General features: G+C 41.8%; 1 protein-coding gene across 1 annotated transcript in view; it reads right to left on the bottom strand.

The window, feature by feature from the left end:
* Positions 1–6,480: 6,480 nt before the first annotated feature.
* The window catches only part of PUM3 (pumilio RNA binding family member 3), a 47,531-nt gene continuing 27,287 nt past the window's right edge, over positions 6,481–26,724 (bottom strand). Inside the window, exons 13-18 of the mRNA XM_056106907.1 lie at positions 24,558–24,638; positions 16,399–16,541; positions 15,476–15,698; positions 12,942–13,029; positions 10,861–10,951; positions 6,481–6,743 (exon numbers count right to left, since the gene is read on the bottom strand). Coding sequence (XP_055962882.1) covers positions 6,611–6,743; positions 10,861–10,951; positions 12,942–13,029; positions 15,476–15,698; positions 16,399–16,541; positions 24,558–24,638 — 759 coding nt within the window. The 3' untranslated portion in view covers positions 6,481–6,610. The remainder of the gene's footprint in view (positions 6,744–10,860; positions 10,952–12,941; positions 13,030–15,475; positions 15,699–16,398; positions 16,542–24,557; positions 24,639–26,724) is intronic.

Raw genomic sequence — 26,724 nt, 5'->3', positions numbered from 1 at the left:
AGCACAGTGGGTAGGGCATTCGCCTTGCATGCGGCCAACCCTGGTTTGATCCCCAGCATCCTATATGGTCCCCCGAGGACCGTCAGGAGTGATTCCTGAGTGCAAAGCCAGGAGTACCCCTGAGCATCGCCGGGTGTGACCCAAAAAGAAAAAAAAGAAAAAGACTATTCATTTCAAAATTTTAAGAGTGCATGTGGGAGCAGACAGGCTAGGGAACTTGTGACACTTCAATATAGTATTTTCTGACACCTTTTGTTGTTTTGGGGCCACACCAGCAATGCTTAGCTTACTCCTGGCTCTGTGCCCAGAGATCACTCCTGGCAGTGCTTAGAAGAACATATGGAATACCGAGATTCAAACTCAGGTCAGTCATGAGCAAGGAAAGCACCCTGTCTGCTGTATTATCTCGCCAGGTCCCTTGTTTGAAAAGCAGAAAAGGAGTAGCTGTAAGGGATAAAGATTTCGAGCAGTACCGTATTCGATTCCTGGATCACACCTTTAGATGAGGCCCTGATGACCCCAAGCACTGACAAGGTCCTAGCGCTGATTACACTGTCAGCCTATGCTGCGAGGCTGAGAATCACAGAGTGGCCTGTGGGACCCTGAGCAGTACGAGAGAGCACAGCCCTATCCCCTTTATAAAAGAAAGAGGATGTAGTTTGCTAGGGCTGCCATAACAAATACCACTGGTTGCACGGTTTAAACAAGTTCCTCTGTTCACAGACCCAGAGACTAAAGTCAGAGAGTTCGTTCTCCTTGTCATACAAAGGACCCCCTTCTGTCTTCAGAAATTCTATTCTTTTTTTTTTAATGTCTGACCCAACTTTATTCATTTATTTATTTTTGCTTTTTGGGTCACACCCAGCGATGTTCAGGGCTGACTCCTGGCTCTGCACTCAGGAATCACTCCTGGCGGTGGTCAGGGGACCATATGGGATGCTGGGAATCGAACCCGGTTCGGCCGCGTGCAAGGCAAACGCCCTACCCGCTGTGCTATCGCTCCAGCCCCAGAAATTCTATTCTGTATGTGCCTCTCCTAACCTCTTCTTATAAAGACACTGGTCACGTGGCATGAGGGCCTCTGCCTGTGACTTAGTAACCTCCCGAAGAGCCCGATCTCCAAAGTCAGTCATATTCTAAGTGCTGAGGGTTAAGACTTTCAACGCAAGAGGTCAGAGAGATAGGACAGAGGTTTAGGTCTTACCTTACTGACAACTGGCCTGTTCGAATCTCTGGCACTGCATATGGTTCCTGAGGGCTGCCAGGAGCAATACCAGAGCACCCGAATGTGGTAATGGTCCAAAAACAGAAAGAAAAAAAGTGGTTGTGCTTAAGAGTTTAAGCAACAGTGCTGTAGAGGAAAAAATAATAGGGAAAAAATAATAGTAACCTAGAAAAGCACACGATGAAAACCAATGAGACAACGGCCAAACCCAGAGAAAATATAATTAAACATAAGGAGAGTTCACTACTTTCTTCAATATTTAACAACTGATGTTGGATAATCAAATCAGTTTTGAACACTGATTTTTCCGTCGGGAAGATGGAGAAAGGAAGTGTGAGAACAGTGGTGACGAATTCTTAACCTGTATTCTCCCACAATCACAGTCAGTCACGGTCCTCCATTGTTCATCGATTTGCTCGAGTGGGCCCAGTAACGTCTCCACTGGAGACTTTGTTGTTACTGTGTTTGGCATATCGAATACATCACGGGGAGCTTGCCAGGCTCTGCCGTGCGGGCGAGATAGTCTTGGTAGCTTGCCGGGCCCTCTGAGAGGGGTGGAGGAATCAAACTCAGGTCGATTCTCCCACAATAGAAAGTTTAAAAAAAAAAAAAAGCAAGGTGGGGAGGACACAGAGGCTGAAGCAATTGAAGCAATAATACAACAGGTAGGGGGTTTGCCAGGGATCGAATGGGGCTGACTTACGTTTGATCCCTGGCATCCCATCTGATCCCCCATGCACCACCAGGAGTATTTCCTGAATGCAGAGCCAGGAGTAACCCCCTAAGCTTCACTGGGTGTGGTCAAAAAAAAAAAAAGGGCCTAAGACTGGTAAAAATAAATCACGATCACGACCATCCTGTTGTTCGTCCATTGCCTCGAGCAGGCCCCAGTAACGTCTCCTTCGTCCTAGCCCTGAGATTTTTTTAAAAAGTGCCATACTCAAGGCTCTTTCAGGGTTAGGAGAATGAGACCCATCAAAAAAACAAAAGGGCCTAAGATTGGTAAAAATAAATAACACCTCAAATTTCAGTTTTAAGTAAAAAGATATTTATTTAAATCTTTCACGGATCTTTAAAAAGATCATGACATTACTTCTGAGAGGGCAGAAGGATTACCACTTTGTTACAGGTTTTGACTGATAATCATATAATTTTGTCTCAAATATTCAACAAATGGCATTCACTGTTTAACTTTTAACTGCTCATGGGCTCACTATACTGAACAAACTTGTAAGTTGCAAGGCTGCCTTTTCCCCATTTCTTTCTAACCCATCTTCAGGTCCCCAAGTAGTTTCACAAACACCCTTACTGCCAGCTGATGTAGCTGAGGCAGCGTGGGTAGAATCCATGCTGAAATAGGTTGTAAGTATCAGCTCTTTTGCACAGGCTTCAATACACCCGGGAACAGGAGGGGCAGTTTACCTGGGAGAAGGCCTGGGACACTACAGTTTGTATATAAAAGGCACACTAATTGTCTAGCAAGTTTAACTACACTGACAAACCCAAGTCAAAACCTGGATCATACCTCTAGATGCAGTCTCCTGCCCCCGCGCCTGGTTGTCCTCACCGGTCCCCTTGGAGGGGAGTGCGGGGAGTTTCCCTCCCCACCCCGAGCAGAGCTCCGGCAGCCCAAGACCTCCAGAACCAGCCACCACCATGCTGAGACCACTCTCCACACGCATGAAGGTACCGGCAGAGGAACAAAGGCATGCGGGTCTCAAGGCTGAGATCTCCAAGCCTGCTTGGATCGGAGCTGAGCATCCTCCACCCAGATCCTCCATCTTCCAGTAGGTGGGGGGTCTCACCCACCAACTGGTCCCCTGGCGCCGTGTAATCCCATCAACGGCCAAGAACCAGAGACTATAAAACCCAGCTCCCAGAAGCTTATTATCTTATGATCTCATTCTTACTTTGGACAACCTGGCAGGTTACCAAATGTTACCTGCCCACACGGCAGAGTCTGGCAAACTCCCCGTGGCGTACCCAATATGCCAAATACCAGTAACAATGATGGGTCTCATTCTCCTAACCCTGAAAGAGCCTTGAATATGGCACTTTTTAAAAAAATCTCAGGGCTAGGACAAAGGAGACGCTACTGGGGCCTGCGCGAGGCAATCCAAGAACAACAGGATGGTCGTGATGGTGACCTCTAAATGTGGATGATGGGCACATCACACTTCTGATAAGGGATTTAACATAGGTAAGTCTTACAAAGAATCATGCAATTGGGAGGGAGAGTACAGGGGTAAGACACTTGTCCTGCATGTTGCTGGCAGGCATACCACAAAGGTATTCTGTTGTAATAGATTATTTATAGAAACTAAGGCTTGGTATCAAAAGCAGTCAGGGACACAAAGGCAGGGGAGTCTGATAAATTCTTCTAAGCTCGAAGCTTGAAAAGTACAAAACCCACTAATGTTCACATAAAACCATGAAAGATTTCAACAAGCTCTGACATTTCTGGGAAAAAAAAAAAGACACCAAAACCCAAAAACCAACAATGAAGGTCACCTGACTTCAAACTATGCTACAAAGCAATAAGAACTAAAATCGCATGGTACTGGAATGGATACACAGGTCAAGGAAAGCCCAGAAAACAAATCTGAACACTTATCAATATTTAATTTGACAAAAGATTATGAGTAAAGACTAACCACACAATGAAGAAAGCAAAGTCTTTTCAATAAATGGTTAGGGAAACTGTAGTTGATATAAAAAAAAAATAACCCCATATAAAAGTAAATTCGAGGTCTCAACATAATACTTGAAACCATAAGGCACACACCCAGAAGATACTACAGGTGAAATGTGATTACTGACAGAGATGCTCTTGGAGAATTGATCCCATGGGCTGGAGTGATAGTACAGTGGTAGGGCGTTTGCCTTGCATGCAGCCAACATAGCCGACCCGAGTTCGATTCCTCTGCCCCTCTCGGAGAGCCCGGCAAGCTACCAAGAGTATCTCGCCTGCACGGCAGAGCCTGGCAAGCTCCCCGTGACGTATTCGATATGCCAGACACAGTAACAACAAGTCTCATGATGGAGACGTTACTGGGTCCGCTTAAGCAAATCGATGATCAACGGGAGGGCCTTTACCTTTACCTTTAGCAAGGGAGCTAAAAGCAGTGAAGAAAAACAACTGTAACCATACTGAATCGCTACATTTCTATATAGCAAAATATAAATAGAACCGAGATGGCTTACTAAATGGGAGAAGGCATTTGCACATCACACTTCTGATAAGGGATTTAGCGTCGATAAGCCTCTTATAAAGAATCATGCAATTTGGAAGTTGGAGAGATGGTACAGGATAAGGCACTTACGTGTCTTGCATGTGGCTGGCAGATATTCGAGCCCTGGCACCACATATGATCCCTGGAGTTCTGAGTCAGGAAAATCTCCTGAGTACCACTGGGTAGGGCTCAAAAATCTAAAATCCCTTCTCCCCTCCAAAACCACATACAACTTAAAACAAATACACAATAAAATGGGTATATTCGAAAAAACACTTTACCAAACAGAATATAGAGATGGTGAACAGGCACTTGGGGGAAAAAAAGCTCGTTGTAACAATCACAAGGAAAACTTAAATGGAGACCATTCTCCTCATACCTGGGAAAATGGTTTGCATCAAGAATAAGACACACAGTAAATACTGGGGAGTAGCACGGTAGCACTGTCCTCCTGTTGTTCATCGATTTGCTCAAGCGGGCACCAGTAACGTCTCCATTGTGAGACTTGTTGTTTCTGGCCTTATCAAATATGCCACGGTAGCTTGCGAGGATCTGCCGTGCGGGCGGGATACTCTAGGTAGCTTGCCGGGCTATCCGAGAGGGGCGGAGGAATCGGACCCAGGTCAGCCATGCAAACCCGCTGTGCTATTGCTTCAGCCACAAATACTTAGGAGTATATGGAGAAAAAGAAACTCTGGCAAACTGGTAATGGGAATATAAACTAATATAAACTAATGTAATAAATAGAAACTTATTTTAGAAAGTGCAATGGAGCTTCCTTAAGGCACTAAAGTAAGAGATCTCATATAATCCAGCAGTTCCACTTCCGGCTATCTAAAGAATACAAATGACACTAACACAGAAAGTCACAACCACCTCAGTATTTGTTACTGGGCGATTTACAATAGATAAAATCTGGAAGCAACTCAAGTACCAGCTGATAGATGTTTTGATAAAGTTGTAGTGCATTTACACAATGGAGAACTATTCTGCTGTATTTTTTTTAAGAAAAAAAATTTTGACACATTCACAATAAAATGAAAGGAGCTTGAGGAAATTATTGGAAGTGAAATAAATCAGAAGGAAAAGGCAAACACAGGCTAATTTTATTCATGTATGTAATGTAAGGGGAAAACGATGAGAGGCATAATAAAAAGAAACCAGGACACTCATAATAGAACAGAACTAAGTTACCTGAAAAGAGAGATTTAATGAGGGTGGGGAGTTGTGGAAAAATACAACACAACACACACAAAGAAAAAAAAAGTATCTAATTCACCCATATACCTAGAGAGTGATATAATACACGCAACTTTTAATAAATTACTTGCCATTCAAATAAAGACAAGCACCCTAACCTGTTCTTAAACTCACATTTCTGCACTGTTAACCAACTTGCATATCTTCTATTCTGAAACTTTAATTACTGGCTTCTATTTCTTTATCAAGTATCTCCTTAAGAGAAGGTCTTTTCACAGGATCTTAAAAGATCTTACCTGGATCCTAGGATCTTAGACACTTGGAAGTTCCCAAGATTTTTCCCAGTGACCTTGACCTCAACACTGCTGAGCCCCTAAATCATCTAGTGCATTTCTCTCTGCATGTCTCAATGAACTCAAGAGGCTTCTAACACAGAAACCAATCTAAGGTGACTAGGAATTGCTGCCCTCACTGCTGGACAGCCTCCTCCTGCGTCCACCAAGCTCCTGTGCTTTCCTGGCAACCAGTTGATAAGTTTTACTTCATTGCTTCCTGCAAAGAATTCCCAGTGGTTTTGATTCATAACAGTCTACCTTATTTTGAGGTCCTCTGAAGTCCTACCTCCTCCTTGAAGTCTTCTCAGTTCTTCAAAAAGTCCTTCCTGAAATCAATGCATGTAATTCCCTTCCTATCTATCTGGTTGGTCCCATGTATATGACTGACAAATCTTTCTCATGACTGACTCCGTATTATGATTCTGTTATTTACTATTCAATACTACTCATACTACTCAATGACAGATTAAAAAAAAAAAGAGCCTTTTTGAAGAAATGATTTTATAAATAGATTCTTGTACAAAGAAACACATATACAGAGCATTCAAATTATCAGTGTTTTCCACATTGAGAAAACAGAACAAAATAAGAAAAAACTGATTCAATCTTATTATGATCTATGCAGTCAATCTTTCAAGTAGGATTTCTACTCCTTTGCTGGTGTTTTTGTTTTTTTCCAACGTGGGAATCAGACTTTTCAGACCAGCTTTGACTTTGTCTGCAATTTCTTGATCAGAACTCTGGAGAAGGCTAAAAAACAAACAAAAACAAAAATCACACACAAAATTAGTTTTGATTAAAACAACAACAACAACAGCAAAACTCTAGATCATCAACAAATGTAATCTGTACCTAAATTATAAGAAAATTAACTAACATATCAGAAAAGACATGAATTTTTTTTTGTGGGGGGGTCACACCTGGCGACACACAGGGGTTACTCCTGGCTCTGCCATCAGGAATCACTCCTGGCGGTGCTCAGGGGACCATATGGGTCGCTGGGAATCGAACACGGGTCAGCCGCGTGCAAGGCAAACGTCCTACCCGCTGTGCTGTCTCTCCAGCCCCATGAATGCGATTTTTTCCCCCCAGTCACCAGATAAATGATGAGGCTCATAGCATATATTCTAAAACCACACAAGCAAAAAATGTCTTAGGAGCTCTCTGGTGGAGTCAGACAAGCAAATGTGGAAGCAACTTGCTTCTACACATAACTGACCTATTTTTACCTTAATGTAGGACTTTTTCTACATGTATTCAATCTTTGCTTCTCCATCTACATACCTCAGGACCCAGTGAAATTTTTGCCCCTTTCTTTTTTTTTTTAATTTTATTTTATTGAATCATCGTTGAGATACAGTTAAAAGCTTTCATGTTTGAGTTACAATCATACAATGTTCAAACATCCATCCCTGCACCAGTGCACATTCCCCACCATCAATCTCCTCAGCACACGCCCCTGCCCCCTTTCCCACCCTCCCTCTGCCTCCATGGCAGACAATTTCCCACACACTCTACTTTTGGGCATTATGGTTTGCAACAGATACCAAGAGGCCACCGCTTTTGGTCCTTTATCTACTTTCAGCACACATCTCCCATCCCAGCTGATCCTTCCAATCATCACTTTCTTAGTGATCCCTTCTCTATTCCAGCCACTTCTCCCCTCACTCCTCAGGCAGGCTTCAATCTATGGAGCAATTTTCCTGGCCTTTGTGTCTACTTGGTGTCAGTCTCATGTGATGTTATTTTATACTCCACAAATTTCCCCCCTTTATTTCAGCACCCCACTAGTACAGAACTAACAGCCAAAAATCACCGGGCAAGTGATTGAGCTGACTGAGGGAGTTACATGCAGAGGCTAGGTAATGGGTATGAAGGGTAGGGGCTAATGGCCTTTTTTGCTTAACTCTATATCTGAAACATTAGGTGTCTTACTTTGAAACTTAACTGACTGAATTTGAAACCTGCCTGTATCACTCAGTGCAACTGTACAGGACAACAGGGAACATGCTATTTAAAATCTCCCAAACTCAAGTTTCATGACATACAGAATAAAGAATCCACCTTCTGCCTCAAAGAATTGTCTTTTCAACTCTAATGACCTAACATAGAGTTTCCGAAACTTTCCTTCTTATTTGAATCACCTGAAGGAGATTTTCCATTTTTTTTTCTTTTTGGGTCACACCCAGCAATGCTCTGCGGTTACTCCTGGAATTACTCCTGGCGGTGCTTGGGGAACCATATGGGATGCTGGGAATAGAACCCGGGTTTGCCGCATGCAAGGCAAACGCCCTATCTGCTGTGCTATCGCTCCAGCCCCAGAGATTTTCAAATTTTCAACATCTAATATTCCTATTGACATGGTTGACAGCCAGACCACAATCATGACAAGGAAATCACCATAATCTCTGAGGACTGGACCCATAATTCAGTAGGCTTTTTTTTTCTTTTTGGGTCACACCCAGCAATGTTCAGGGGTTACTCCTGGCTCTGCACTCAGGAATTACTTCTGGCAGTGCTGTGGGGACCATGAGATGCCGGGGATCAAATCCTGGTCGGCCACAAGCAAGGTAAACACCCTACCTGCTGTACTATTGCTCGGGCCCCTAATTCAGTAGGTTTTAAGTCTGTTGTAGAGGATTTCAATGTGCAAACAACTTTGAGAACCAATGGCCTGAAGCAGATATTTTCAATAGCCAGTTTACAAGTGTGAAAAGGTTGAAAGCCACCGATACAATCTAGTTAGATCCTAACACTTCGATTAGTACTCAATCGAAGTGAGATATTGAACAAAATAAAAATGTCAGTTCTACTTTCTGCAATGCTTCTGGAGTGATCCCTGACCAATGAACAAAATTCTTTTTTTCTTTAAAGAGCTAGGTCTCAAGCACTAGATTGCCGGACACCAGAACCAAACTTTCCTTTTCTCCCGTTCTTCAAAACCACATGTAAACACTGACCTCCGTAACACAACTAGTCAAAGAAATTAACTGGAATTTTCCAAAGTCACTGGGTCCACTAATGTCTATCATGTCCATAAAAAGCACCAAGTAACATTTGCCACTTATGGGAGACAAGCCACAAATAAAGCTTGTACTTACAAAATTAAAAAATAAGAGTGTAGTATTAGGTTTGTGAATCACTAGGTGTTTTTATTTTATCTATCATGGCTAAGTACATAGTTTCTTACAGCTTAATAGTAACAAAAGTCACTAAGCACAAACTATATATTAAGGATACTATAATCACTTTATAATGCATCATCTCAATTTTTATAAGAAACCAGAATTATTATTTTCATTTTACAACCAAGGTAATTAAAGCTCAGAAAAAAAAAAATAGTCATCTGAGCAACACGACGTGGGGAGCTGAGACATCTGTCTTGAACTTATGATTGCCGAAGAGTTCTGCTCCCCTGAGCTAATCTTCAGATTAGATACATGACTGATTCTCTTTTTTGCACTTACCCTAAAACAACAAAAAAGTTTAAAATAAAATTTGAAAAATTGAGTGAGTTTGAAATAAAATACAAACAGAATTTCATCAGAGACTAAGCATATAACCATATTATAAATCCAAACAAAAAGATAATTGTAGTATTAGATAATTGATATTCAACTTTTGATCAGCACCCCAAATAATTTCATGAGTTCCTATTCTATAATAATCTGAATGGTATATCTTTCCTAGGTTTGAAATGCACCCAAGAGGAGTTTTGATTGATGAGCAATCTTTATAAATTAATTCCACAGCATTCACTGAAATTTTTAGTTAATTGAGTGTAATGAAAGAATGTGTCAGAAGGTGTTAACATTTCAAAAGCCCAGTAAAGAAATTCATATGAAAAGAGTTCTTGTTTCAGCTAATGGATTCTGGCTGTTCAACATCAATTAGAAAATAAATTAATTTTAATGAGAAATAAGAAAAATTATATGCACCATGCATGTATTTGGAGATGCTAATAAGTCGATGAAGAGTGTTTGTGAGTATAGTTGTACCTAATCAAATTATATCCTTAACTCCTCTAACACTTAAAAACAATACAGAGTAAATGGCATAGTATACTGCATATGAACAACTGTACGAAACTCAAACCAAGTTTGCTCTTTCTCTAAACCTTGAAAAACACAATAAAACAAATGCTTTAAAACAACCCAACAGAACTGCTTTAAAGCGACACAAGTATCTATCTTAAAGTAATTGTACCGGGGAATAGAATACAAGAAAATAACAATCGCATGCGTAATATCGACCCAATGATCTATGAAGGATCAGAGTACATACAAGGTGAACATATGCCTCAACAAGTCATCAGTTTTCTACCTTTTTAATTAGAAATAATTGTTTCACAAACAAGATTTCTGTTGGAAGTTTCTTGACATCTTTTAGAACAGTTGAAAATAAAGAATGTCCAGTTTTCATATGGACCACACGCATTCACTGAAAAAAAAAAAACCCACCCAAACACTGTTAAACTAAACCCATCAATGAGGTGAGAGAATCATATGATGCCTTGTGATTATCATAATTTTAAGATATTTGGCATCCAAAAGAAGGCACCTGAAAAATTTATAAGGATTGGTTGAAAGAGTTATAGAAAAATGTTTCACAATCATTTCCCAGCTACAGCTTCCAGAATTCTGACTCTGTTCCCTTCCTATGTGCCCCCAATCATGTGTCATGGCCACCCATTCACGTGATAGTCACCTGTGGCCCCAGGTTGAGAAATGCTAAGTCTAGACCATGAATACTTGAGAACACAGCAGACTACTGAAAACAAGTACAAGGATGGAGACCAGCGAAAGGGAAGTCTTTCTTGTGTGATGGGATGGGGATGATCCTGTACAGAGATACAAATCATACATACCTGGAAAGAATAATAGCACCTCGATTTACACTAGTCCAGGATTTCAAGTTCTTCATACCAACGTGCTCAACCAGTACTTTTGCAAAACAACCTGTAAGAAATAAAAGATTTAAATCCCAGATCTCCTCCAGTGCCTATTTTCTGTAAATACTTATTAAAATGTATGTAATTATTTTTAAACCAATGTTACTTGTTCTGTAGTTGATAGTTGGAGAGCCCAGCAAGCTACTGAGAGTATCTCGCCCGCATGGCAGAGCCTGGCAAGCTCCCCGTGACGTATTTGATATGCCAAAAACAGTTAACAAGTCTCACAATGGAGACATTACCGGGCCCGCTCGAGCAAATCGATGAACAACGGGAGGACAGTGCTACAATGCTAGGAATCAAACCGTAAGTTCCAGACAGAGAAAGCACGCACTCTAGCTGAGCTACATATTTTACGCATATATTCTTCTTTTGTTTTTTGGGACACACCCAATAGCGCGTAAGGGCTACTCCTGGCTCTGTGCTTGGGAGGGGAGAACTATACAGGTGGTGACGGAGATCAGAGAATGGTCTCAGTCCACTATGCTTTCTTCCCAGTCTTGCAAATGTATTTTAGTAACAAAATGAAAGCAAAAACCGAGTTCTCACTCAAGTTCCTTTAATACTAAAAGGTTCCTATGTTTTAAAAATATTATTTTTTTAACTTTGATCCAAACCCTAAGTTATGCTCAAGAAAAACAGTGAATTCTTCTGTGACACTCACTTGGTCATGTTTGCCTTTCTCTATACTATTTAATAAAATAAATAAATAAAAATTAAAAAAAGAACAGAAAATGAAAGAAATGAGTCCATCAAAAAAAAAATTGTTCATCATCTGCTAGTATAGTACATCTGATTCCTAAGGTCTTGTCATATTAGTGTATTCACTATCATTGTAAGTGTAGCTAATTTGACAAAGGAAGAATTTCCACATAATCTGAACTCTTACGAGCTATCTACACTCATTCGGGACTAATAAAAATGAGTAACACTTCAGGCTCGAAGAGACAATTTAGGACTGCCATGCGTTTTATTTTAGTATCATATATTTTAAAAAAGTTTCTTTGGCCACACCTGGTGATTCTCAGGGGTTACTTCTACCTTTGCATCCAGGAACTACTCCTGGAGGTGCTCAGGAGACCATATAGTCTGCCAGAGATCAAATTCAGGCAAGATGCATGCAAGGCAAATAAATGCCCGATCCACTGTTTTATAATTCCAGCCCCTGTCTGTGCCTTTTAATTGAGGGAAAAAGTCACTAGAAAATTTCTTGGATTTTACAAGTAAGCTAGATAACTTTATTGACAAAAGCCAAACTCAATTATGTATCAACTTTTTAATAATAATATATGATTCAATATATTTTTTTCTTCAAAATTACAATCTTTGTCTTCTAGGAAAAAAATTACAATAAAAAAAAATAGGCCCGAGTCACTATTCTTGGAGGTAGAGCAGGAAGTGATCGCCCAGGGCCAGGAAAAGATAGAGCAGGGGATTAGGTGTCCACCTTGCACTCGGTCAGTTTCGGTTTGATTCTGGTACCCACAGCTGGTCCTGAGCATTGCTAGGAAAGCCAGTAAGAGCCAAAGACGGGATTGCCGTTTGTCTGTTATTTCATCTGTTTTCTGGGCCACATCTGGTACTGCTCAGAGCTTACTCTTGGCTTGGTGCTCGGGTATCACTCCCGGTAGGGCTTAGAAGAGCCTACGGTGCCAGAGACCAAAGCTGGGTCAGCCACACGCCAGGCCGATTCTTTAACCCACAGTACACACTGTCTCTCTGATCTGTCACATGTATTTTAATGCCAAATAGGCACCAATTAAAAATGATCTCACGTGAATGATTTTTTATTTATCCTTTCTTCAAAAACTAGGAAAATACTGTCTCCTTAAGTTGAAGCTCTTGCTACTCAAAAGGAACAAAACGGTAGGATAAAGCAGCATTTCTGGGCACCCGCTAGTGGGACCAGAAGTCTGAAGGAGGAAAGAAGCAAGGTGAAAGCGGAGGCGGACAGAACGCCACGTAAGCTAGAAAGAACTTCAGACTTCACAACCTACCTTCTTTTCCTTGTTCCTTCATCTTCTTATCTTGTTCGATTAACCACTTCAGGACCAAGTGCCCTGCAGGATGTTCTGCAACGTGAAGCTACGAGAGATCAAGAAGAGAATCGTTTTCATTCCTTTCTGGGGTTGGTGGGTGGCACAAGGCAGTGCTCAGGCATTATTCCTGGCGATCAGCTCAGGGAACTGCACGCAGAGTCAGGGACCAAACTCAGTTACCTATACTTGCCCAGGCCCTTAAAAAAAAAAAAAAACAGGCACTACGGTTTACAGCAATGTTAATGGTAGGGTTTCCTGCATGACGTTCCAACATCACGTTCTCTGCCAGAGCATCTGCTCCCCTCCGACACCGTCCTAGGGGCCCTCCAGTCTGTGCTGTCATAAGGTTCCCACTGAAAACGTACATTTCAAAATGAAATGTAAAAGAATTTCTTTGTCCATGCCGTGCCCTACAATTTTCCTACGTCATCATCTACAGGTTGGAAAGCATTCAAAGATCCAACGAGCTTGAAGTGCTCAGTAGATTAGTGTTTTCTGGAGGGAGGGAGCAGAGATATTTCTACCTACCAGACTAGAACGTGAATGGGTATTCAAGATCACACAACCGCTGAGAAACGATTCGGGCTCAGCTTTCCCAGTTCCCATTTGAAGACCACGACCATAATGCTCTGAAGATTAGGCTAAACACTGACTAGACTGTGAGGAACATGTAAACAGCTGGGTCAGGACACTAGAGCAGACACTCAAAACTTATACTTCTACATAGGTGGGACACATTAAGAAAGTACCACTTGAAGGGCAGCTCAGATGGAGAAGGGAACACCAAATGAAAGGTGTTTGGAGGATCCTCCCAGGAGGGGAGATGCATGTTGAAAGTAGACTATGGACTGAACATGACTGCCACTCAATTCCTCTTTTGCAGACCACAACACCCAAAAGGAGAGAGAGAGAACAAGGAGGAATGCCCTACCACAGAGGCATGGTGGGATGGGGGTGGGGTGGGAGGGATCTGGGATCATTGGTGATGGGAAATGGGCACCGGTGGAGGGATGGGTATTTGATCACTGTATAATTGAAACCCAAGCACAAAAATGTGTAAGTCTACAACTGTACCTCGTGGTGTTTCACTAATAAAAATTAAAGAAAAAAAAAGTGCCACTTGATGAGGAAGCCATGCAACACGCAAATTTTCAATTCAATCTTTTTCAAGGGTCCCATCAATTATTCCTAAAGAATCTAAGCTCTGCTGTCCTGGCTGAGCAGGAGACAAAGGGCTCAGTCCACTTGCAGAGAAGACCTTGATCATGCAAGCATCTGCCTGGCTGGTTCATATGACTTACTCTAGAAGGGAAGTGACGTTCCAGAGACCCATGGCCTCCTTCCCTATTCCCCCCCTGCGGAAACCAGGCAGCTCCCTAGACATCTGGTCCTCGAAACTTGACAACGGTGTGTGGGAGTCAAGACCCTGCGTGGCTTCTGCCTTTCCCTTCCCTCTACTCTGCCCTCTTCGCCGGCTTTTTGTCCTCCCACCGGTCAGACCACTTCTTTCTGTCAACCTGCTGCCCATGCTTCCCCCTCCACCGAGAATCTTTTTACCCCTCTCCCCTGAGCTACTAGTCCTTAAGACCTCAGCTGAGCTTATGGCCACAGCCACAGGGAATATTTCCTAGGATAGCCTCGCTCTGTTGTTATACAATTTCGTACCTCAGTACAAAATTAAATATTACTTGTGTAAAAACGTATTTACATTGAAACACAGGGGAGGGGGAGTAATGTTGATCCCGGCAACCTAGCGCACATGTGCACGAATCAGTAACTTAGGATGAAAAGCCAAACGGTCCCAAAATAAAAGTACGCGCTATCGGAAAAAACAGACACTTTAATAAGGGAATTAAAGGGATTAAGAAAGGACTTCGGGGCCTGGAGCAATAGCACAGCGGGTAGGGCGTTTGCCTTGCACGTGGGCAACCCGGGTTCGATTCCCAGCATCCCATATGGTCCCCCGAGCACCGCCAGGAGTAATTCCTGAGCGCAGAGCCAGGAGTAACCCCTGGGCATCGCCAGGTGTGACTCAAAAAGTCAAAAAAAAAAAAAAAAAGAAAGAACTTCATGGAGGAAGATTCTGCAGACAAAGAAGGACGAGTAAGGCTTTTCAGAGAGAATAAAGGGAAACAGAGGCGTAGTCCACAGGAGAGAGAGACGGAGAGAAGCAGCAAACACAAATGCAGAGAGGTGCAAAAATCCACAGCAAATGAGAGTATGGAGCAGAGGAAGCACGGGGTCAGTCACGAACAACAGAGAGTCTCGCATTAAGAGGATTTTGTTTTCACTCTGCAGGAAATATGGAGCAACTGCAAGTGTCTGAGAAAGACCATGTTGTTCTAGCACTGCACAGTGAATTCGCAATTCAGCTGTTCTGGCACCGAGTGGGAGGTCGACATCACTCAAGTTCTCCTTACAGCAACGTCCTGCATAAATGGCGCCTTTGCGGCCACGGCAGCGTTTGTGCCTGTCTGAAAATAGCACGTTACCTCTCCATCCTTGCCACCAGGATGCAGTTCTGCTGCTGCCAAGCCGGCGATGGCCTTCATGGCCGGCTGAACGTCGCCAGTGGCAGTGCCCAAAATATCAGACACCAACACACAGGCCGATTTATCTAGCACCATCTCCTGGGCGTGTTCTTGCAGGTAGATCAGCAAAGCTGGAGAAACGGATTCCAGGAGCTCCCGCCTGCGAATCTCTGTATCCTTCTTACTGTTGGAGGAAGTCGGAGAAGGGATTAAGTCAGATGTCGGGGGAAACACGGAGATCTTCTCACAGAAACCTCTCACGGCTACATCGCGGCCAACTCTAACGGGCTCCTACTGAGCACAGACATGAGGAGCACTGTGAGGGTGGCGTGTCCGTCTTTGTATGGGACCCGAGGATCTGCAGTGTCTGGCATAGAACAGAAACTAACTCAGGAAGGGAAGGTTTATGTAGAACAAAAGAAAAATGCAAAATAGTAGTGAATAGTTTTCCAGCCCAATATCTAAGATAAAAACATGAAGAGTCTGGGGCTGGAACAATAGCATGGTGGGTAGGGCGTTTGCCTTGCATGCAGCCAACCCGGGTTCGATTCCCACCATCCCATATGGTCCCCTGAGTACCGCCAGGGGTAATTCCTGAGTGCAGAGCCAGGAGTAACCCCTGTGCATCGCTGGGTGTGACCCAAAAAGTAAAAAAAAAAAAAAAAAAAAAAAAAAAAAAACCATAAAGAATCTGAAAACTACACACTTAAAATGGTACTGAATTTAAACAGAAAAGAAGAACAAGAGGATATGTCCCTTGGTAGGTTTCCAAAAGCAGGTGCCACTTAATTAACCAGAGCCGAGTTAAAAAAAAAAAAAGGATTCGAATCATTCTTTAAAAAAAAAAAAAAAGGTTCAAGCCATTCCTCTTTCCCTTTTCTTACCTGTGTGCGTTTCCATCTCCCATCTGCAGAACTGCAATGATTTCTCGCACTATATGTGCAGGATCTCTGGGACTTAGTAAATACAACAGAACCTTCCTTCCGTATTTGTCATTGACTATGTTAGACAAAGAATTGATGATTTCCTGAAAAATCAGAAACAGAAAATGTGTATAAGTGCTTAAAATAAAGGACATGCCGAATCTAAGTGGTAAAGAGGAAACTGTGTTGCCCTGTCCTACCCGCCAAGTAGTTCATAGAAATGTGGATTTGGGGGCCCCAGGGATGATAGTACAGGGCGGTTAAGGCTCCGGCCTTGCATAGGGCCAATCCTGGCTCCACATGGTCCCCCCGACCCGACACAGAGCTAAGTGTGGCACAAACTCGACTTTCCCAGCCCAGAGAAAATGTGGAGTTAATCGGTTTTGAAACCGCCCCCTCTAAAGGACAAAACTATGCTTGCAATACACAACTGAGCCTCTGACAGGACTGAACGATCCATCTGAATTTAACTGATGGAGCCCAAGATTTATGAAATATATTTAAAAGAAGGGAGGTATCTTTATTCACGGAGGAAACTATGCCTAGGGCCACTGACTGCTGGGGTCACTGAGCAGATGACAGTTCACCGGCAGCTGCACTGAAATGTACCATCAGCATCACCAGAATTTCTGCAGAAGTGCAAGCGGGCAAGAAAGCGACTCTTGAGGAGAGTTAAATGACAGAATGAGGAGATGAAGGCTTGGACAGTTACGTTGCTTATTCATGGAAGTAGTTTAAGTACTGAAGGCAAAATGAGGGCAACAGTCAGGAGGTTGGCTCATGGGACTCTGCGTAGGGAGCCCTGGGTTTGACAGCTAAAGCAGGCCCAGACGGAAGGCCTCCCTGGAGCAATCACAAATAGTCACCCTGGGGAGCCTTTCCCAACTTGCCCCAAAGGTTACTTTTCTAAGATGCCTGGACTTGAGAAATGACGGCAATGTCATCCCCACCCCAACTAGCTCCCATGTAAATCCGAGTTTTGTTCCTGGAGTCAGGGTGGCTACAGTGGTAGCCACCAAGTCCCCGTGGTTCATTCCTGCGGGGGAAGGGGGACAGTGGGATTCTTTATTCTTAATGGAGAATGCCTAATAGAAGCACCACATTCATTTTTGTGCTCTCTACTGTTCCTATTTCTTCTAATAAACCTAATAGAAATTGGGTGCCAAGTGTGTTTGTGCACTAGAGCTCTGAAGAAGCCGTAGGGACAGCAAGAATTTCTGCCTTAATCTCCAGGTGAGGAACCAGAAAGAAGAGGTGACAAACTGGAGGATATAATGTCACTGGCAGCGTTCCACTAGTCTGGAACCCTAACACTGAGTCTAGTCTCTTTCAAAGAAAACACGAACCTCTTCTGAACAAAAGGCACTCTCTACGGCATGATACACTCAGACCTGCTCCTCTCTTACATGCCTATTACACAATAATTTTAAACAAGGAATTACTTAAGTGCAAGGAATCAAGCTACATTAAACTAATTACAACTGTGAGATCACAACACAGAAGAATTCTTAACTCTAAGGTCAATACTTCAGATTCCCACACGCCATATTTGTCTTAAAAATACTGAGTTTTCCTCATTTTCTATACAAGTGTTTGTGTTTCTTCTAATTAGAACTAAGTAAAATATGTGGTTAAGTTTTCATCAAAATAAAAAACAGATGAAGCATATACCTAGGGTCAATTTCTAACTCCATAAAAAATAAATACCCATAGGGCTGGAGCGATAGCACAGCGGGTAGGGCGTTTGCCTTGCACGCGGCCAACCCGGGTTCGATTCCCAGCATCCCATATGGTCCCCTGAGCACCGCCAGGGGTGATTCCTGAGTGCAGAGCCAGGAGTAACCCCTGTGCATTGCTGGGTGTGACCCAAAAAGCAAATAAAAAAAAAATTAAAACAATAAATACCCACAATTTTGTTGTTATTAAAAAAAAATCCAGCATGGATTTTTTTTTTAACTATCAATTCTTTATTTTGCCATTCACACTTCAGGTAACCTGCTCCTCATGGATTATTTCTTTATTCTTTGGTTATTCAGCAAGTTTGCTTGTTTATTTATTTACAGTTATAAAACTTTCATGTTTGAGTTTGTCATAAATGATCGAACACCCATCCCTCTACCAGTGTACATCTGTATCTTTAAAAAAAAAAAAAGTGTTAATGAAGAACTATAAAAGTCTCCTTTCTGAATTTTTTTTCTTAAAAAGAAGTGTATGAAGCCAGAAATGTATTTCTTATGTACATAACATTTTCCATGGTTTTCATACTTTAAGGATTAGTTCAATGCATATGGCTTTTGGATAGAAATGGTTTAACCTTAACATAAGAAACTAGGATTTCTACAATACATAAAATCCATCTACAAATACCAAAGACCAATTCTCAGACTCATAGAACTATTCTGCCTTTCAGTCTGTAATCGTGGAATTTGTCAGTGAAATTTATGCTCGTTTAAAAAGTTTCCAAAAGAACTGTCTGCCATAGAGGCAGGGGTGGGGGGGGGGGACACTGGGGACATTGGTGGTGGAAAATGTACACTGGTAGAGGGATGGGTGCTCGATCATTTATGACTGAAACTCAAACATGAAGGTTTTGTAACTGTAAATAAATAAATAAGCAAACTTGCTGAATAACCAAAGAATAAAGAAATAATCCATGAGGAGCAGGTTACCTGAAGTGTGAATGGCAAACTAAAGAACTGATAGTTAATGTTTATAGTCACATAAAACTTTGTGTGTGTGTGTGTGTGTGTGTATGTGTATGAGAAAGAGAGCATTTAATTCTCCCTCAATGCATCCTTATTTTAGGTCACCTTTGTCATTAAAAATATGTACTTCTGAAAAAACAAAACAGTTTGGGTGCAAAAGAATACTTAACAATTGTGTAATGTGTAAAAATAACATTAAGAAGTTGCAGTACAGTTGATTTTTGTGTTGAACTTGGTCTTTAAGTACAATCTACATAACCCCTGAAAAATCCTTTCACCTCACTATCATAAATGCCCTTATGGATAAAAAAAAAAGTCATACACCTGTCTGACCCATAGGCCAATATGAAGAACAAGTCAGAAAGTTTGAACTGTAAACAGTTACAAGGGAATTATTTAATACTAAAGACTTAGCCCTGAGTATACAGCACTGAAACCTAGGATATTAAATAGAGGAGGTGGGAGTCATGCATTTGGCTTCTTTCTCTTGTTGGAGAAATCAACAATAAAGGTTCAGTTTTAAATATTTTCAGTTTACCTCCCCTGCACAGAAGAATTAACTCGGAGAAAAAAATTACAGCCAAAAAAAAAAAAAAAGAAGAGCAAAGTTCATTTGCTTTCATTCTCTTTCTTAGGGTCCCATGCAGGCATATGAAGCGAGGACAGAGGGAAGAGCTCTGAGGGTCTGTCTGACCGGATGACCACTGTGAGATTCTCAGAACCTCGGTCTGTGACTCTCTTTTACAAGGAAGGTGAAGGTCAAAAAGTGCAAACTTTGAGCACGGTTAGAGAATGTGCGGGCATTTTCGCTCTGAGGAAGATCTGTCAAAAGCAACACGTGGTATGGAGAACTCAGCCTATGTATGGTACAGTTCTTGGAAACTCTGACTTTAAGTGAAATGACGAGAGCAGGCAGTCAAATAGAAGAGAAAATGATGACCGGCCTTCGCTAGAAAGGGCGAAAGTCAAGGAGAGGCAAGGGAAACTTGGCACAAAGGAGCACTGTAGCACTGTCCTCCCGTTGTTTATTGATTTGTTCGAGTGGGCACCAGTAACGTCTCCATCCTGAGACTTGTTATTGTTGCTGGCATATCGAATACGCCACGGGGAGTTTGCCAGGCTCTACCACGCGGGAGGGATACTCTCAGTAGCTTGCTGGGCTCTCCGAGAGGGATGGAGGAATCGAACCCGGGCTGGCCGTGTGCAAGGCAAACACCCTACCCGTGTTATCGCTCCAGCCCTGGCCACAAAGTAAAAACTAGAAATAAGAGAATTTAATTAATAGGTTATAATTAGGAGGATGTCAGATTACGTATCAGTGATGGCAATCCTCTCAAGTGTTTTTGTTTCACATTTATTTTTTATTTTTCCAGCCACACCCAAGAGGGCACAAGGCTTCTTCTTGGCTCTGTACTCAGGGATCACTCCTGGCAGTGCTCAAGGAACCATTAGCAATGCCAGGGATCAAACCAACCGGAGCTGGTTGCGTGAAAGGCAAGCACATTAATCTTTATGCAAGATCCACCATTTTGTCCCCTTCAGTGTTTTGTTTTAGAAACACAGTAATTTTACTTTTGGTGGAGGTCCTCCACATACCTGAACGCTGCCATTCAACATGTAGGATCTGTGTGTACAAGATAAAAAAATAATAATAATAATAATTCTGGCGACTGGCCGCACAACAACGTGTGTCTATTTAAAATCATTGACCGATACACTTAAAAAATCTAAGTGGCAAATCTTATGTTAAGTGTACTTGAGTGCGATTAAAATGAAAAAGGGGGAAGACCTATCCCCATGGAGATCACATTTCCCAGAAGCGGAAGGTGAGTGGCAGCTGCTTCGGTATAGAGCACGATTCTGCCTTGGTCCCCAGGGCTCCCTCCCATCTCCCTGCCGGGCCAACGAATGTTCCCGAGTTTGTTCCTCTAGTTAATCAGGATTAACTGCAAAATGAATGGGTGGCAAAGACAAAAGCTAGTGGAGCTGAGAGGACACTCACCTGGGAGAGCTCAGACTACTCCACGGAGAGTGACGTTAGTGGAAAGGTAGAGTGCATTTAAGAGGCTGAAATTCCGACCTGACATTTTAGGAAATCCAGTTTCCCTGCACAGAGGGCTTAGTAATACTAGGCGTTCTGGGCTATTTTTTAAAGAGCATTTAATAGGCATCGGTTTTTGTAGTGGCTGTGTGGGAAATACAGACGCTCGACTATGTCAACTGAAGTGCATCATACGGAGCAACCCAGGGAGTCTGCGAAGTAAATGTCGTAAATGAAGAAGAAAATACACGAGGATGCTCATAAAACTATTTGGAAGAGCACACCATATTCACTTTAACAGAACGCTGGAAAAACAAAGGATTCAGAATTGATGTCAGCAAATCATGGCCCACTGGCCAAATCTCATCTGTAGGTGCGGTCCACTTTAAAAAGGGATTTAGATCTATTTTTTTCTCACTGATTTCAGTTTTGGGGCCACACCTGGTAGTGTTCAGGGTCACTCCTGACCACGCTCAGCAATCACTCTTGGCAGGCTCAGGGGACCACAGGAGGTGGAGGGGATCAGACCCAGGCTGGCCACATGCAAGGCAAAAGCTCTACCTGCTGGACCACCCCTCTGACCTGATCGTTATACTTTAAAAGACTGTAATAAAACAAACAAAAATAGGTGACAACAGCCATATATATAGCCCGCAAAGTCTCTATTACATGGCCTTTCATTTTTAAAAAAGGCCTGCTTTTCCCTAAAATGGCGGAGGGAAGGTCATATAAGTAGAGAGAATGGTGCTGCAACACTGAATGCCCAAAACAACAGCTGTATTAACAACTTAGTAAACCACGGTGTTTAAATAAAATTTAAAAAAAAAATAGGCCTGCTAAGTGGTACAATGCGTCAAAATAATAATAAAAGGTAAAAAAGGTAAAGGCCCTCCCGTTGTTCATCGATTTGCTCGAGCGGGCCCAGTAACGTCTCCATTGGAGACTTTGTTGTTACTGTGTCTGGCATATCGAATACGTCACGGGGAGCTTGCCAGGCTCTGCCGAATAACCCACCAAGTTTCAGGAGAAAACAATAACAAAGGACATTACTTAGACCATGTATAAAGATTTTGTAAACAGGCTAATTACTATAATGTACACCTTCAGAGTGAACAGGTACGAAAAATGCATACAAATAATAAATATGAAAGTAATCCTAAGGTTTTGGGACAAGAACAGGTATTCAAATGGCCTAAACTTTCATTGCATTTGTCAAATTTTATTCTCCTGTCAGATGATGAGAAGTTGGATGTTCATTTTACTATGCTTTATGCCTTCCTGTATACTTAAGAGATAATGTATTTTAAAGAATGCATCAATATTTATTCAGCCTCAAACAGCAACTGGCCAATACACTCATTTCCTTATCAGAGAAACATTGCTGTCAAAGCAGCTGTAATATAGCAACAGTTCCAGGGTTAAAAGGAACAACTTTTAAAAACAGATCAATTTTTGTTTACTTCAGATAGCGGAGTAGGTGGGAAACAAGGAGTGTTCATTTTGAAATGCAAGGGCTCAGCTGACCAGGCTGTGATTTCAACCTGACATTTCATTAAGCCTGAAATGCCTAGTGACACTAAGCTTTCCTGGTTATTTTCAAAAAGTGCCACATTCTTCAAGAAGGCAAGAGCAATTAGCATTCCGGAATTTCATCTCTGGTCAGAGCTTAATAATACAAAGAATGTGTTTAACATTGGTCATATAGAGGAAAGAGATCAGCAAGCCAGGCCATTCTCCAAGTAGGCCAAAGTATGAGGAAGTCATTAGGTATGTGGGTAAAATAGTTGTGAGGATCAAACTGAGAGGAACAAGGAATTGAAAACTATTTCATTGGTGATTGTAAGAGGGCAAGGCTCTGGGAAAAAATTAATCTATCAGACGCTTGTGACAAATTCTAAAGGAAGTTCGGTTTCTCTGGAAATCCATGGGCAACAGTCATGCAAATTTGAGTTGTCAGGAAAATATGAAACAAAAGGAAATTTTCAATAGCTCAGCCTATCTCCATTCCCATGAAACAACTTTATTCATTAACCAGTCTATGGTCTCTCACATCTCTGTCACCACGATGAAAACAATCATTATTGATTAGTCAAAAGGGTAATAAAGTCACAAGGCAGATGTCAAAACACTCAGTTGTGACACAAAAGCCTTGCCAACTTGATTCTTCCCACAATCCCACCCTAAAGAAAGTCATCACAATCTTAAAAGTCATCACAATCGGCCAAGAGTAAAAAAACTGGAAAATGACAAGGGCCTGAGAAATTCTCACACACTGGGACCTACAACTGGCATCTACGGGAAAAAAAAAAATCTCCTTTCCCTCTACAAGCCAATATATTTCCTTTATGCATTGGCTCAACTAGTTCAGACAGGCTACAAAAAGAGCCACAGCACCACCATAAGACAACAGGTAAATTCTCTTTCTGAGCATTCATCCCTGGGGACGGTGTCAGAGTATATTTTGTCACTAAAATTTCTCCAGGGGTTCCATGTGATTCAAACACTGAGTTTTGTGTCATTTTCAGATAATTCACTGGTGTGCATGCAGAACATGTGGTTTATAAACCATTTCCAAGTTTAGTCACTGCCCCCAGATGTTTTTTCTCCCTGCCCCTGCAGCCTGTCGTACAGCCAACGCCATCTGGACACTGTATAGTTAAAGAAGGGAAGAGAGGATCACAGAATCAGAGCTATGAAAAAGGGACGAGCATCGGAGAAGGAAGCAAATACTTTGAGGAGAGGCTCTATGTTCTTACTGACCGCAAACTTAAGGTTACATTAACTGCATTCAATGACCATTTCACGGTCACTACAGGAGGCTGAAAGGAATTGCTCAAAAGTGAATAGGAAGCTGGCCTTCTAATTTTACCAATTATTTTATATCTTATTCTATAAAAAGTTATCATGAAAGCTCTAAGTATCACAATTGAGTTTTATCAATCTGTCTTCTTCAGCACAGTCCAAGGCAGATGTATTGATTGATAAGCTGGTAACTGTGCCAAGGTAGTTTCTCCGAAAGGAAGGAGAGAAGAAAAAAGATCATCGATCTCCTCTACCTAGATATGAATTTCTCAATAATTAAAGAATGACTCTGTAAGCCTGATCAAATGTAAACATCACATTGCTAACTTTTCACTTAATATGTGACATGTTCTAGACAAAGGCATTCCATCTTAACTGGGCTTTTAATATTTAAAACATTTTAATATCAAGTAACAAGTTCACAGCTCACATATGAATCAAGTAAACCCCATAATGTATTTAATTCAGGCAACAGAAAGTAACAATACACTGAAAGTCTACTTCTAAGCCAAGCAAACTCAAATTTACACACAACAATCTGACTCAAATTCACGACCACCAGAATTACTTACTGATATGATTATCTGCTTCACAAGCTTAGTATCATCGATACAATCAAAGGCCGCCAGTAAAACCAGATGGGAGTACTGTCCCTGTAGAATTGGAAGTTGACAAAGGTTAAAAACAGTAATACGGGCTCCCTTTTGTTCCTCTCATGGAACCACTTTATCATGTAACCAACAATGACAACTTGTCCAACACAATATAAATAACAGAGAGAGAAGCCATTGAAAGGAACGTACTCCTCTCATCTTCTCCTATCAAGACCTGGTTAACTTTATTCTAGGTTAAAGAATCAACAAAAGCAAAATCTTCAACACCAAACAGTAAACTAAAAAAAAAAAAAACCCAAAAACTAACCAGAATATAATACCCTTCTTTTAAATAGGAAGGAAGGAAGGGAGGGAGGAAGGGAGGGAGGGCAGGCCAGTCGGTGAGTCCAAGTGATAGCTCAATGAGCTGAGCACACAGAACACCTGTGTTCGAATCCCGTCACTGCGTGGTCCCCACACAAAACCAGGAATAACTGATCCTTTGATCACCGCCTGCTGTAGCCCCTGATCCAAAAGCCAGAACAAGGGGCGGAGATGAGGTGGGAGAACGGGAGGGCAGGCTCTCTATGCTGTGCCTGGGGGAGCTCTGGGTTTAATCCCTGACCCTACAGAGCCCCCAAGCGCAGCTAAGAGTGGCCCAAAGACCAAAAATTCACAAACCATCCCGTTATCCTACTTATGAAGGGCTCCCTGAAAATCAAACAAAAAAATTCAAAGTAAAAGCCTGCAGAAAACACAACATTTTATGTAGAACAAGGGCGAGTGAGAGGGAGACCTGCCCGAAAGGTGTTGGTCTTGCCTGCAGCCAACTCAGGTTCGATCCCGTAGTCCAAAGCCAGGAGAAAGCCCTGAGCACAGCTGGGTGTGGCCCCAAAGCAAAAATTTATGTAGAGCGCAAGAAAACTATATCGCATTCGAATTATGAAAAATTGTATAAATGCAACTGTACATACACAACATATTACACAATATATGGGCACAAAATTATATATATTCTATAATAATCTCTAATAATCATCTTTGCAGTATATGTCATTTTCACTTTCTTTTGTATATAGTTGAAGAACCCTAAGTCATTTCTCAATTTCTTTTCCAAATGATCTGATTTCTTCCAAAACGATCCTAAGTAAATGTTAAAAAGGGATGGGGCTGGAGCAATAGCACAGCGGGTAGGGCATGTGCCCTGCATTCGGCTGACCCGGGTTCGAATCCCAGCATCCCATATGGTCCCCTGAGCACCGCCAGGAGTGATTCCTGACTGCAGAACCAGGAGTAACCCCTGAGCATCGCCGGGTGTGACCCAAAATGAAAGAAAAAAAAATATTAAAAAGGGACCAGGGATGTAATTCAGTGGTAAACCACACGAGTCAAAACCAAGACGCCCTGGTTTGAGCCCCAGCATCACAGAAAGAAAAATATAAACTACAGTGATATATTTATACAGAATATGAAAATCAGATTTAAATGAAGGCTTTGAAGATGGAGAGCAATATAAGATTACAAATTATACACTGTGACTTCCACAACAGTAGCCTTTTAAAATAACCATTCCCATGAGGCTAACAGTGTTCCTATGATTTTGTTTTGGGGTCACACCTGCCTGTACTCAGCGCCTACTCCTTGCTGTGCTAAGGCATCATGCCTGGCAGGGCTTGGGGAACCATCTACAGTCCTGGGGATCAAACCCAGGTCGGCAGCATGCCAGGTGGGCACCCTGCCCACAGTATTCTCTCTCAGGCCCTTGTCATATGATTTAAGAAACTCATATCTACTGTAAACTTTTTTTAAAAAAAGCAATTGTAGTTTCTGAACTTGTGGCATCAAAGTCTTTATATTTCAGGACATACATTTTTTTTAACTGTGAGGGAAGATTTAATTTTTTTGTAACAGCTAACATTCATAGTGAAGTCTGTTGAATCTTATAGGCTTTAATTGGTAAGAAGTAAATTGCTGAATACAAGCTCAAAAAGACAATATGGAAAAAATTAACGACCAAAAATCTCAGATAAAAAACAACAGTTGGCTAAAAAATGAAGACTATGTAGAATCAGTTCAGAAATCATATAAATGGGTATCATCATATGAAATAATCCATATTTAGAATAACAAGGTATTACATTTAATC

The sequence above is a fragment of the Sorex fumeus genome, unplaced genomic scaffold (assembly GCF_029834395.1).
Source record: "Sorex fumeus unplaced genomic scaffold, SorFum_2.1 ptg000149l, whole genome shotgun sequence".
NCBI classification, from domain to species: domain Eukaryota; kingdom Metazoa; phylum Chordata; class Mammalia; order Eulipotyphla; family Soricidae; genus Sorex; species Sorex fumeus.
The sequence above is the reverse complement of the archived record's forward strand: the minus strand, read 5'-3'. Positions and strand labels throughout refer to the sequence as shown.